At 41.0% G+C, this 14,968-nt stretch overlaps 2 protein-coding genes across 10 annotated transcripts in view; both read right to left on the bottom strand.

Moving 5' to 3' along the window:
- LOC6053318 (ionotropic receptor 25a) overlaps positions 1-14,968 on the bottom strand; it is a 424,911-nt gene that overhangs the window by 266,544 nt on the left and 143,399 nt on the right. Inside the window, exon 1 of one of the 9 annotated variants that reach the window (XM_038256993.1) lies at positions 4,050-4,218. The exons of the other annotated variants lie outside the window; for them this stretch is intronic. The gene's annotated coding sequence lies outside the window, so the exon portion shown is untranslated. Of the gene's footprint in view, positions 1-4,049; positions 4,219-14,968 lie in introns of those variants that run through there. 9 annotated transcript variants of the gene reach the window in all.
- LOC119767714 lies at positions 9,693-10,531 on the bottom strand. The gene has a single exon (XM_038256999.1). It carries the CDS (start codon positions 10,529-10,531, stop codon positions 9,926-9,928), a length of 606 nt encoding a protein of 201 aa, XP_038112927.1. The 3' UTR covers positions 9,693-9,925.

The following is a 14,968-nucleotide window of genomic DNA, read 5'->3' as shown; positions in this document are numbered from 1 at the left end:
TTCTCAACCACATTACATGACATAACACATCTCAAATTTCAACTCATCACAAACATCATCCCGCTCTGAACAAAGCAAACTCGGCTCACAAATACGTAAATCTCTCAATTTGTTCTGCTCACAATAAAGCAAACTAGGCTCTAAATCACCTCTAATGGCCTATACCTCGTAGCTTTCAGTTCGTCCCGCTCACAACAAAGCAAACTAGGCTATGAATCACATCTCATGGCCAACGTTACGTAGCTTTCAGTTTTCCCCGCTCACAACAAGCAAACAAGGCCAAATTTTCTTTTGCCTTTTTCGTTGCATGTCATGTCCAGCGAAGTCGATTTTGCCACACAACCACATCAATACCTCAAATCTCTCATTTCGTCCCGCTCTCAATAAAGTAAGCTAGGCTCTAACCACTTCTCCAAGATCTCAAATCTCTCAGCAATCTCTCCTCGCTCTAGGCAAAGCAAACTTGCCTCTACACCTCATCGCTTGGCATACCACCTTTCAAATTCCTTACTATCTCGCGATCTTAACAAAATAAACCAGCCTCTCAACCACATCTCATAACTTAACACATCTCAAATTCCACACATCGTCCCGCTCTCAACACAGCAACTAGGCTTACCAATACAAAGCAAACTAGGCTCTAAATCACATCTCATGGCCAACGTCTCGTAACTTCCACTTCGAACCAATCGAACAAAAGCAAACAAAGCTCTCAACCGCATCTGCCTCTCAACCACATGTCGAGCCCAACTTTTCTCTTGCCTCATTCTTCGCATGTATGTGTATCCATCGAAGTTGATTTTGCCTCACAACAACATGAATATCTCAAATCTCTAATTTCGTCTCGCTCACAACAAGCAAACAAGTTTCTCAACCGCGTCGCATGGCATGCCACATCTCAAATCCCTCTCTTTGTAGCGATCTCAACAAACCTCTGCCTATCAACCATCCTTCTCATTGCCAACTTATCTTTTCATCTTATGTGTGAGTGTTCCGCGATGTCCATTTCGCCTCACAACAAGACTAACGTCTCGAATCAGTCCCGCTCACATCAAATCAAACAAGGCTATCAACCGCATCCCATGGTATACTGAATCTCAAATCTCTCTCTTGCGCGATATCGACAAAGCAAACCTCTGCCTCTCAACCACGTATCATGATATTTTCTTTGAACTCATTCGTTTCTTATGTGTCCAGCAAATTGTGATTTCGTATCACAATTACACCAATACTCAAATCCCTCAATTTGTCTTGCTCTCAACAAAGCAAACAAGGTTTTTTTTACTATATCTCATGGTCAACTTTTTGTTCGTTTAATTTCTCACATCATCACCAACAACATTTATTCTCTTATTTCTCCCGTTTTCAGCAAAATAAATTTCCTCCCAACCACATCTCAACGCCAACTTATGCCTTTTCATCTATTCGTCCTCACAACAAGATTAACGTCTCGAAACATCCACTTCAAACAATGCTCTCAATCGCATCGAATGGCATACAACATCTCAAATCCCTCTCTTTGTGATGATTTCAACAAGCAAACTATTGTCTCTCAACCAAATGTCATGGCCAACTTATCATTTGCCCTTTCCGTCTCATGAGTGTGTCCAGCGAATTCGATTTCGCCTCACTTCTCATGGCCAACTTTTCTTTTGTGTTTCGACTCATGTGTGTGTGCCCAGCGATGTCGATTTCGCCTCACACTCTACTATCGTCTTATGCTTTCCATTGTGTTAGTGTCCAACAAGCGTACTTGTCTCACAACCACATCGCATACCCAACGAAAACGACTCACTTTTGTTTTACATCTTTCGTCTCATACGTTAGAGTGTGTGTGTGTGACCAGCAATGAAAGCATCGCCTCACAACCACACCGTATGGCCAATGGGACAAATTGTTCATCCACTCGATCGTCTCATGCATGAAATTGATGTCTGTGTACAACAAAGCAAGCTTTGTCTCACAGCCTCATCGCATGGGCAACGCACTTTCCAACCCTTCCGGGAGCAAAACGGAATCTTCCGTAAGATGGACACTTCCAAAAAAACACCCGGCCGCAACACCAAACATTCACACCACGTCTCCTTCCACAATTTCGAACCTGTTTCCAAAATTGCCTACACTTACGTTCACTAACTCGGTTGTTTCCTCCTCCTTTACAATCGTTAAGGCTTGATTGTCTCACGCATACACTGACATGACACATGACAGTAATGGGTTTGTATTGGTGTGTTTGGGTGCGCTTCGGCATAAGCTCACCAGGCAGCGCTGGCGTCGCCGTGATTTGGAGATTATATGAAAGACGATGGATTTCAAAAATAATGTGTATGGAGAGTCACGTCTGTTTGTCTGTGCATTGATACTCGGGGGTTAAGTTTGTATAGGAAAAATCGAAAAAATGTATGGAAAACCCAATTTTCTTACGGTTTGGTCTACACGGTGCGCTACTTACATCCAAATATTCCCAAAAGTGAGATTCTCATTGGAAATTTAATGCTCTACAACTTTGTAGGACATACCAAAACTGTAAAACTTAATCCTGAAAAGTTATTAGCGATTTAAAAAAGTCATTTTTGTATGAAAAACATTTTTTTCACCAGCTTTAGGCTCGGGTATCAATGGGTTAATCTCAACCAATTTCGCTCAAAATTTGCACAGATGCTTAAAATAACCCAATAAACCGTTTTCCGCTTGTGGAGCAGGGGGTCATTTTTACTGGGCACCCTACTGACGAGGCATCGACGTTTAGTCATCTCTGAGTCATACTTTAACATAAAACACATTTTGTTTTTGAAAAAATCATCGAAAATTCAATTTTACTCAAAAACCTGACCTTTTCGAAAAAAATCTCATGATGGTAATGGATTTAGCAGACAAAATTACATAAAAAATGATCAATAAGATTGCCGAGACAAACTTATTTAACGTTCTGCAAAGCATTTTTGATTTTTATTATTGATATCCCAGCAGAATTTGACTTGCATGCAAGTTGGAAAAACTTGAATGAGAACCACCTAAAAATATAATTTTAAAATAACTATAAATATGCGTAGAAACAATCAAATTTTGAAAACCAGGGGTGTTTCAGAAAACGTGAACTTTAAGATGCATGTATTGGTTTAGTTGTTTATTCAATAGTTATTTTGTAAAATAGTCGACAAAGTAGCTAATTTTAGCCTAAACTAACATTTCAAACGGGTGTATCTCAAAATTGGTACCATTTGGAGCAACTCTGGACCCGGATTCGGACTCAGCAGGTAACATTCTACTAGGAACACATATACTCGTCTAAGAGACAAGAAACATTTGATTTTTTGTTGAACTTTGTAATCCTACTAATACTATATTTAAACACTTGCAGATTTAGCGGTAGCCTCATCAGAATACCAGGTGCGGTGCGGTAGCGAATCTGCACACGGATTACTGGTGCTTTGATTTTACTTGCATCTTTTATAAAAAAAAAATTATAAAAAAAAACAATAAAAATTAATAAAATAGAAGAAAAACTATCGTTAATTCAATTTTATATTTTGTTGTTTCAGTTAAATGGAAGGCCTTAAATTGGAAAATACACAAACTTGCACTAGATCCCGATGCTAGCCGAAGATGCTCTTCTAGGTGACGCGTGACGTCACGTCGAATATGATGATGGCACACTGTCCCTGGATGTAGTAACTGTCGCGCCGCCCACCGAACCGTGCCTAGACGTTGGACCGTATTCCGTTCTGGTTTTTTATCTTGGGCATGCCGGTCATGTAGCGCTGTATGAAGGTCGTCTTGCCGGTGCCGCCGTCTCCGACCAGCACGCACTTGAACCTGGATATGTGTGTGGTTCGATGTTTACGGGACGAACACTTCCAAGCTCTTACTGAGGTCAGTGAAGGCTTCGAAGATCGTCGAGGCCACACTCCCGGTGACTTACTTCTTCGCTTATACCAGAAAACACTCGTTCAATCGGTTAAGAAGTAAAAAGTGAACTCAAAACAAAATAACAAAATGGTATTTCAAGTATTTGACGGAATGTACGCCCAGGAGGTTTGTCCACTTACCGCTTCTTGAAATACGACTTCGGGAAACTTATCCGCTTAAACTTAAACTGCTTATTTTGAGACGTAAATTGTAAAAAAAAACTATCGGTAGAAACCACACGATTCAAATAGTTGATTGGTTTATTTACGTTTTGAGACTACTCGATGAAAACTGCTCAGTAAACTACTTGCACGAATATGAGTCATTCCACCTGAAGTGTGCAAGAAAAAAAAAATGAAAATTTGAAAATTACCATCTCCGATTCTGCTTAAATTTGGCAGAGCTGTTGAGACTATCAAAAAATGCAAAAATCCCGAATTTCATCCAAATCGGACCACCCCCTCCATTTTTGTTCCCCTCCCAAAAAATCGACTTTTTGGCGATTTTTGAGCGAAATCCCTATCTTCAAACGACGATAACTCAGGAACCACAAATCTTAAAGGGTCGGTCTTAGACTCAATTTTGAAGGAAATTGAACGTAGAATCCATTTCCGTGATCGAAATTTAGATTAAAATATTTTTTCACAGAAAGAATATGTTTCGTTCCAGAGATATCGAATTTTAAAGTTTTAGGTATTTGAGATTACCTACATCAGCTACACTCGCCGCATCTGCTAGAAGCACTCGGGCGCGCTGATCAATAACTGTTAGGGGAGCTGGGGGTAAGACGGCCAGGCGGGGTAAGACGGCCACACCACTGTTTTAATAAGTATACTAATGAATATTACTAAAATGTTTAGCAATACTGTTTCTCATGCTAACTAATGCATATGGAGTCACCTTTGCCAGAAATATTGTTTGAAATAGTATTAAAATAGCTCAAAATAAACAAATAATTTTTGAACTTGAAACTGGATGTAATTTTCATGAATTACAACTTAGGCATTTTGTTAAATAACAATATGTTTTTCTGTCTTCAAATATTTTTTCATGTTAAATTGAAGTTTTCCCTAGATTATGTCCCTCGAAAAAGTTCAAAAAATGCGATGAACTGTTTACAAAAAATGTTTGAAAAAATAATTTATTTGGGGGCAAGACGGCCACCTCCTCCGGGGGTAAGACGGCCACCCGTAATTTGTAGATTTTATTTGATATAGGTTATATTTTTGACGCACCGGGACCGGGTCCGGTGGTTCAGTGGTTAGCGTGGTAGCCTCTGAATCCCAGTACGGCATGGGTTCAATCCCAGACGGACCCGGTGGCATTTTTCGAGACGAGATTTGCCTGACCACGCCTTCTATCGGATGGGGAAGTAAAACGTCGGTCCATTTGCGTAAAAGAGGTTTTGAGTGACTCACCACACATAACCTTCGGACGCCTAGAAATGAGCAGAAACTTGCAACAGAGACCACAAAAGACCCGGGGGTCGTTAAAGTGGATTACTTTGCTTTTTTTTATATTTTTGACGGTTTTTGACTATTAAGACATATTTGTAGATAAAGGAAAAGCATTTTCAATAAAACTATCCATTTTTAATCAAAATGCTGTTAACTACCGTTTCGACAACATTCTTTACTGTGATATAGCAAAACTCATTGAATAGTATGAAATCCTATCAAACTTTTCATAAAAATCGCTAATTTAATATTGTTTACATAATTTTGATTTACTTATTCTAATCGAAATACACAAACTAATTTTTTTTGTATCAAATTGTGTTTGTTTTGTAGTAAAAATTCATAGTTTTTCATAAAATGTGGTCGCAATAATATGAAATTCACTGAGCCAAAATATGAAACTTTTTAAACAGCATTTTTCTTCACATTTGAAACCTGTTTTTTTTCAACCAAAATATTTATGATGTTCAGAGAAGTCTGTTGAACCAACCATGTAGGTGTTTGGGTGGATTTAGCAAAGTTATTAAGTTAATTTATAGCATTGGCCGTCTTACCCCACATGGGTGGCCGTCTTACCCCGCGTATTTCATATATATACGATTTCAATTATTTTTTAAAAATTGCTGAAAAGTATTGAAAATTGGTTTTTAGACCAACTAATTTATGTAATTTCTATAATGGACTAGTAGTAGAACAATATTGTGATTTCGGAAATAAACCGAATTATCGCGGCGACTTATCTGACACTTCCGAAGTGATTTCTTTGCAAACTTATCTAATTCTAATTCTGAGTGTAACGACATGTGTTGAACGCAAGACGAAACGTCACAGAAAAAAACAAAGCGGTTCGCGTCATGTTTTCCCAAGAAAATTTGTAAGTTTTCACTTTTACATAAAAAAGATGAATAATACATGTTTTCGACTTTCTTCAAACTTTACAGTGAAAATGACCCCGAAAGGCAGGTGGAGGAAGATGAAGAGTCCGAGGAAAGCTACACGGAAGAAGAGTATCTGAAAGAGGATCAGCCGGAAGAAGTAAACCCCGATAGACTCGAAGAATCTAATCCGGAAGCTGGCGGGATCGATTACGATCCGTTTACGGACGACGAAGCTGGACCTTCTCCATCCCCTCAGCGAGAGCAGGAACGCTCAAAAGCGAAGCGACGAAAGTGCGAAAAATTGTTTTCATTGGAATGCAGTTTTTGTCAGAGATTGTACCGAAGTCAGTTGAGGCCAAAAGAAAACTTCTCGGCGCAGATCAGTGGCGATTCTGTGCAGGAGGTGGTAGCAAATATGTGGGAGTCGGGAAAAAGCCTCATCAAACGGGAAGTCAGATTCGAAAATGGAGTCCCGAAATGGGCTTCTGGTGAAATCCCCGGAGAAGAATCCGCAGAAAAGTTCCTCATCGTGTACGACGTAACCGCTCATAAATCGTATGCCACGACGAATCTAACCTCGAAAAAGCTGCAAAAGTGGCGTGATCAGATTGTTAAGGTGTTTGTGTACGCTTACTCCAAGGAAGTTGAGACCAAGGGTCAGTATGGGGATGTTCTCAAATACTTAATCAATCCCAAGAATCCTGATCGGGCTGGCGCCAACTCTATGAGGGAGGAAGCTGCTTTGGCAAAAGAGTTGAGAGAGAAAAATCCGCACCTCGAAGGTCATTCCAGCTCCTGGCTGCTGTGGGCTACCACAATTCACGCGGCCCCTGCCCACGAGCAAGAAGCTTTGAAGGAGGCGCAACATCCCCCCATCAACATATCGAAGTATTTCCGTTGGGTAGGAGTGTCCGAGGCAGCTCGCCTAGATTCAGTCCATCGAGGAATGGTCGTAGCGAATACGGTCAATTCGCGATGGTCGAAGCAAATCCGGGAGATCAAGGAGGATCTTCACACTGCATTTAACATCATTCAAGGGGCAATCAGGAAGGTGGAGACCATGGAAGCGGAATCGAACGCAAGCATAGCATGCGATGGAATCGGCTGTGCAACCCGAGGAGAGCGAGTTAAGCCAACAGTAGGCTTCGGTATCGATCACATTTAATCATTTTTAAGTGATTTTATCACATTCATGTTTTCTAACATTCATGAAATAAACAAATTCGTAATCAGTCGTTATTAAATCAGTGCTTTTATTCCTTCATTGCTTACGGTACAATATCTAGCCCAAATTTCTTCGGTTCTTGTCCCAATCCCTTTTCTGGCAAAAATGATCCTCCAGCAAAGTAGCCACAGTGCTCGAACAGTTTGAGGCACGAATAAGTTTTAAATCGATTAATCGCATCGAGCACTTCATGCAAAACAGGTTCGTTCTGGCGATGGTGGCGCTGCAAATCTTTTTTAATCAACCCGAAGATAATCTCCAACGGGTTGAAAAAAGGGCAGTAGGCTGGGAGAAATATTGGCAAAATGCCAATTGACCTCAGATACATTATGATATTGCGGTCACAATGTATCTTGGCTCCGTCCATAATCCACACGGAGTGGAATCCTGGATAGCGTTGAACTTTTTTGTTCTTCAGGGCAAAATCACGACAACAGTCAAAGAATTTTAGCCGTGTGAAAGTGCCCTCAGTCCAGAAGCTATCCAGAATTCCACTGGAGCCAAGAAAACAAAGCATGGATGCCCGAGCACGCCATGGCGGAAGGCAATTATTATTGAAATTGAATGTACCTAAAATGTTTTTTCGTGGAAAGGTAGCTAAGGGGGTCCCTTTTCGATATCTGTGACCTAGAAAATATTTCACCTAGGGATTTTCGATTTTTTGTCATTTTCAGTTTTTTAACGGTACTTTTGGTTACTTTGCGGTTGCACAGCACCTCCCTAATCCTTTTAATTGCAATGGATACTGATCAAAGGGGTCGTCGATGAAATATTTCACAATATTTAAGGCCCCACCCACCCTTACAACCCCCCCCCCCCCACTCCCCCTTATTTATTTAACAAAGACAATAACATTTTTTTTAGTATGAGGCGTCATCCATCAAGTATGGCACACTAAAATCAGCAAAAAATAACCCACTCCCCCAATGCCACCCACACATTGTCGCGCTGACTACGCCCCCCCCCCCCTTGAATAGTACGACACGTTTTGTACCCTAATCTTGTTTTTTTGTACATTTTTATTTTATTTTATAATTCTGAGTTCAATTTAACATCTTATCATTTTTATAGGATATGTTTTTAATTTTTGTTATTGTTGAAATCACGGTTGATGATTCAAGTAAGTAAGTAATGATTTAAGTATATAATATCTATCATTAACAACTCTGTTTCTTAATGCCTTTTATCATGTTTGATTTATGAGTTACGTTTATTAAACATCGAATTACTTTATGTAAATATTTTACAACCGTGGTGTAGGGCTAAGCGTGGTTGCCTCTCACCCAGTCGGCCTGGGTTCGATCCCAGATGGTCCCGGTGGCATATTTCGAGACGAGATTTGTCTGATCACGCCTTCCGTCGGACGGGAAGTAAATGTTGGTCCCGGTATAACCTAAAGGTTATGTCGTTAGCTCAGTCCAGGTGTAGGAGTTGTCTCCCTGGGTCCTGTCTCGGTGGAGTCGCTTGTAGGCAGTTGGACTCACAATCTAAAGGTCGTCAGTTCGAATCCCGGGGTGGATGGAAGCTAAGGTGTAAAAAGAGGTTTGCAATTGCCTCAACAATTAAGCCTTCGGACACCTAGTTTCGAGTAGGAATCTCGCAATCGACAACGTCAAGGCAATGCTGTAGAGCGAACAATTTTATTTATTTAGGCCAGATATTTCAAATGTTTAAATAAATAATGCACTTGTTGTACCTTATCCAGTAAAAACACAATGAACTTATTTTGCAGTATGCCGAGAATCGCACTACCTAACACTCGTCAGCCAAATCAACCGTAAATTTTGTTTTTTCTGCTAATCGGTTGTGCTGAAATTAGTCGAGCTAGGTATATGCAACTAACTGTGTAAGGATACCAAGGGTACTGGAAACAGAAAAAAATGAAAATTCAGGCTTAAAATATTTACAAAAAAGTTATTTGATGTTAGATAAGCTTAACTCATAAATCAAACATGACGCAAGGCATTGATTGAACTCAGAACTAAAAAAAAGTAAAAATGTCAAAAAAAAAAACAAATTACAAAACGTGCCGGACTTTTCAAGAGGGGGTTGCGTGACAATGTGTGGCATAGGGGGGAGGGGGTTATTTTTTGCTGATTTTAGTGTGCCATACTTTATGGACGCCGCATACTAAAAACAATGTTATTATCTTTGTTAAATAAATTAGGGGGGTGGGGTGGGAGGGGGGTTGTAATGGTGGGTGGGGCCTTAAATATTGTGAAATATTTCATGGACGACCCCTTTGATCAGTATCCATTGCAATTAAAAGCATTTGGGAGGTGCTGTGCAACCGCAAAGTAACCAAAAGTACCGTGCGCCTCCATTTATACAGTTGAAAAACTGAAAATGACAAAAAATCGAAAATCCCTAGGTGAAATATTTTCTAGGTCACAGATATCGAAAAGGGACCCCCTGAGCTACCTTTCCACGAAAAAACATTTTAGGTACATTCAATTTCAATAATAATTACCTTCCGCCATGGCGTGCCGAGGTTTGCGGCAGAACTCTCCTCGAAAGATGACCTTTTGTCCAACGACGCCGTAGCCTTTGGTCCGCAGCATGTCACGATTATCGAAGCTGACCTCATCCAAAAACACCAGGTTGAACAGGTCCCACGGAATTGAAAGCAGCTCGAGGACGTACCGGACAATTTCATCTTCACGTATCTGGATCGCCCGGCGTTCTATGGTCTTCCAGGACATTCCAGCTTCGTGCAATACGGCCCAAACGGAAGACACACTGATCGAAATTTTGAACTTTCGTTGGAACATTGACTGAGCTTCATCAAGAAACAGAATCGGATATCGATTGTAAAGCTCAACCAACCATGTCCGCATTTCCACTCCAAACTTTTTGTAAACCTGGGCCCGCTTCTTCCGGCTAACAGCTCCGGTTTGGTCGAATTTAGTAAACCACTCGGTTATCGTCGACGGTGCCTTGCCATAAATTTCTGCCAATCTTTTCTTAGACATTCCCAAGAAAAAATGTCCATACAAAGCATGGTAAACAGTATTAGCACTGGCGTGTTGTCGTCGAACGTTTTGGATGATGATGTTAGCCATTTCTGCAAAAAATGTATTTTGTTATTTTTTTTCATTAAATAATCAAGCAGAAGTTGTGTTCACCCACCGACAGCAATTTTCGTCAATCAAAACAAGATGACCGAAGACAGATGACAACAAACTTGGCTTACACACTGATCGAGAAATACCAAATTTAGTTTGACAGAAAAACGGCGGAGAGAAAAATTGCGGCGAGAGTGGAAATCGCTTGGTTCGATTTAGTGCCAGAGCGACAATATGTACGTAATTTGAGATCAAAATAATCTGTTGTGTAAATTTTATTAGACTTCTCCCTTAGGGTGGCCGTCTTACCCCCATCTCCCCTACCTGGTTATTTATTGAAATAAGATTTCATCCCACATAATCATTAGCAAATTAGACAAATATTGAATGTACACAACTGTAGGAAACTGTTGTATAATCTTAAATAAAAAAAAATGTATACGGTGAATTTGTGTGCTAGCCCACAGGACAGAGCAAGAACGACACGCAATACAGGTCAGAATGGAATTCCCGCAGAGCTAGCAGGAAATTGCAATTGATCTTGTAAGTAACACTTAAGAAAAAGTTTACGATACATTATCGTGTTAAAAATTATGAATTAACATAAATAAAACTCTCGTGAAGCATGACAAAGGAGGAGGATTTCTGGAAAGTATAAAACTGAAAAATGTAAGAAAAAAAAAGAATTGAAAAAAAACATCAATTATTCAGATGAAACTGGCTCACAATATAAAAATCGGTTTAATATAATCAATCTTTCAAACCATAAGGCTGATTTTGGGGTTTTTGCTGGATGGCACTATTTCGCTACCGAACATGGCAAAAGCTCGAGAACCCATGAGAATTATTTCATATATTACAGCCAGCTCTACATTTGTTCTCGCTACAAGTGAAAGAAGAAATAAAAGAAATAATTTGATAATGTGGGAAGAAATGAGTTATTAGGAAAAATATGAAAATAATAGAAAAATGATAAATGTTTGAAAATTGTATTGTGAAAACTCTATAGCATTAGCAAATAAATATTAAAAGTTCAAATTTTACTTGATATGCTTCAATGACAGGAATCAGGAAAGCAGTGCATTAAAATTACCCTATAAATATTCCCTAAACAAAAAAATAGATTGTTCAAGGTATTTATTATCTCAAAAACGTATAAAATTATAAAAATAATTCATCTTACAGAACACCAGGTAATAATTTTTGAACAGCACGACTGAGCGCTTCTAGCAGATGCGGCGAGTGTAGCTGATGTAGGTAATCTCAAATACTTAAAACTTTAAAACTCGATATCTCTGGAACGTGTAACTGTTGTCTTGCGCGGCCTTAGAGTTACATGCTACCAGGCAAGGGCATCGAAGCATAAAACTCAGTGAGGGTTGTGGGAGGTCCGAATGACTCCCAATTTCTCTCAAGGGTCGGCATGCGCTCATGCTCACGAGGCAGGAAAACACAATGTGTCGCTTCAAGGTAAACTCCTCGGTTTATTCTTGTTGACGTCACTTTATTCACGGCTATCTCCTCTACCTGTCCTTTCCCTAACCCACTTCCTTACTGGCTATCTCCTACCTTTTCACTCTCTTCTGTTCCGTGGGTGGTACTTCTCTTCGGGGCCCCTCAGCTACGCCTGCCGCTGCTCTGCTTCCGGATCTCCGGAACCGACCTCCAGCCTTCTCGTTCTGCTGCTCGCTGGCCTGGGGGTGGACGTTGAACTCGCCGGCGTCCCGGCGTCGTTGTGGTTGCTGCTGCAGTCTTCGCTGACCCCTTCGTGTGCCTGCCCTAGCGCCCTCGAGTGTGGTGACGGACTCGAGCTTCCACGTCACCGAAGCTCTGTGGGACTTGCCCGGTTTCCGGCGCTGGATTGTCGTGGTAGGGCAGGTCTTCGGTGTGGCTTGTGGTTCGGGGGTTTCCAAAATGGAGGACGCAGACGACCTAGCGATGTCAGCTGGTCACTGCTCGTCGATACTGCAATTGACGACGGTAGACGGTGACGCTCGAAGTCACGGATGATGGATGAAACCACGACCGAACCGGGGGATGTTCCGTAGCGAAGCTACGCGAACTTTAGTCCTAGACTAAGGGGTTCTGTGGATGAGATGAGGGGGGGGGGGGGAATTGTAATGGCGGTCCTCTCTGGTTTGGTCACTCGCGGCACGGATCAGGGTTGTTCGCGGGGATTTACCTGGAGTTCCTGGAGTTCTCGCTTCTCCCAGTCTCCTCTGTCCTCCGTGAAGTCCTTTGACCGCTTCCTGGCACTGGCACTTCACAACACTCCGTCGAGCTGTAGTCGAAGCTACGACGGCTTTCGCGACTTATCGCACTTCAATACACCGGGCAAATGGCCGATGAACATCCGGGCCTCATCCCGCAAACCTCTGATCCGGTGAATCCTGGAAAACCCATCATCATCATCAGTTTCGCCACCCCCAATGGCCGCCCATTCGTTGATCCTCGGCCCTCTGGTGGTGGCTAGCAGAACTGCTCCTCTTTATAGGCGCTTTAGTACGGAAATGGCTGCGTCCGTACACGGGAGACATAAATCGACTCGTCTCACTATCCACGAACACACGCACTCCCCTGCCTCTGTGTCACCGAAATTCTCCCACAACACACCCACTGGTTACAAACGAAGCATATTCCTTTCTGTCGATATGTGATTCTTATGTAAAATTGGCCGGGGAATACGATGGTGAGGTCATATTTAAAAAAATAAATAGGGCTGTTTTGAGATACGGCCATTTATAGTTTTCAACTGCGCAGTACAGGTAGAAAACATATTTTAATCTAAATTTTGATCATGGAAATGGATTCTACGTCCAATTTCCTTCAAAATTGAGTCTAAGACCGACCCTCTTAGATTTGTGGTTCCTGAGTTATCTTCGTTTGAACATAGGGGTTTTGCTCAAAAATCGCAAAAAGGTCGATTTTTTGGGAGGGTACAAAAATTGAGGGGGTGGTCCGATTTGGATGAAATTCGGGATTTTTGCATGTTTTGATAGTCTCAACAATTCTGCCAAATTTGAGAAAAATCGGAGATGGTAATTTTCAAATGCTGTTCCGCTTCAGATGGAATGACCCATATGCCATAAGGCTTTCAATTTTATTTTCAATTGTGTTTTTATTAGAGTTTAACAGTTCTGCTCCAGGATGTTACATTTGCAATTCAGAGATTTGGAGAACCTTTCAACTGAGCCTTTGCAGGGAGGATACATATTTCTAGGTTTAGATTTTGCTAATTGGGTGTTCTTTTAGGGAAAATAATAAGGCTTTCTTGTCAGAAATTTACCAAAGTATGTTTACATTACAGCTGGGGGTTTGTTTGCATCAGGTTTCCTATTGCGCGTATTCCCGAAAATGACACGCGGCACACCAGCCTCGAAACGACGCGCCGCACTTTCGGCAAATGCGCGCTGTAAATTCCCATACTGCGCGTTTTGTTTTTGTTGATCTTCTTCTTCGAATTGCATGGCATTGTTGCCGGGTATGTTTTTTATTGCACCAAAAGTGCAGAAAATCGCTGGCAACAATGTCTGCGGCACATTCTGAAATGCCGCGCGGCGTGTACCTTAGAGAGAAACGGACAATATATCTTTCTATCAAATGTTTTTTGTCAGGTGACTTCAAGCTGATTTTTTTACTGGCCGCCCGATATGTCAGCCAACATACTTCGCAGGGCTGTGACAGCTCGAGCTCGATCATTTGGTACGTTCGTTTGAAGAGCCGGTGCGGCACTGAGTGCCAGTTTCGGTTCAATCGAACGTCATTTGTCAGTGTGCGTGGAACTCGCATGAAACTGAAAAAATATCGCGTGTAGCACTAGAGTTTCAGTTCCAAGATGGCGATGAAACTCGTGCGGAACTAGCGTGAGTTTCTTCAAAGAAACACTTTGACAGCTCTGAGTGCGGCACTCAGAGTGGAACTAGCCATCAAACGAACGTACCAATTGTTTGCATCAGGACACTGTGACAAGAAGTTCGTAATTTAAAGTTTTTTTTTATTGAAATAACTTTTTATTGGCAGCAATGCAAATACATTTTACAATAACATGACTATCTATTCTCTACTATCCTACGGTGGCTCAAACAGACTCAAAAATATCTCCCCTCACTCAACAACTTGTTATTTTACATTACTACCTAGAATACATTCAAAAAATGTTTGAAGTGCTTTTTGAAAATTCCTTCGCCAAACGTCTGCCAACAATACGCTAAACTTTCAACAGTTAACCACAACGCTGCTTTCAATTTTATATTTTGATCATTGAAATCACACCACAAAACTTCTTCTGCATCTTTAACTTTTAATTTTAATTTGTTAATTACTATATTATTTAACCAAGTCCAAATTATTTTTGAATGTACACAGTCTTTAAACCTGTGTTCTACAGTATCCTGGGCACCACACAATTCGCAAAAAGGTGATTCTGCTCCCTTA

Source organism: Culex quinquefasciatus, chromosome 2 (assembly GCF_015732765.1).
Source record: "Culex quinquefasciatus strain JHB chromosome 2, VPISU_Cqui_1.0_pri_paternal, whole genome shotgun sequence".
NCBI classification, from domain to species: domain Eukaryota; kingdom Metazoa; phylum Arthropoda; class Insecta; order Diptera; family Culicidae; genus Culex; species Culex quinquefasciatus.
Note: the sequence above shows the minus strand (reverse complement) of the source record. Positions and strands in the feature narration are given on the sequence as shown.

What these genes read in the sequence shown, in the direction of transcription:
- LOC119767714 (XM_038256999.1), bottom strand. Translation starts at nt 10,531, where the DNA reads ATGGCTAACATCATCATCCAAAACGTTCGACGACAACACGCCAGTGCT.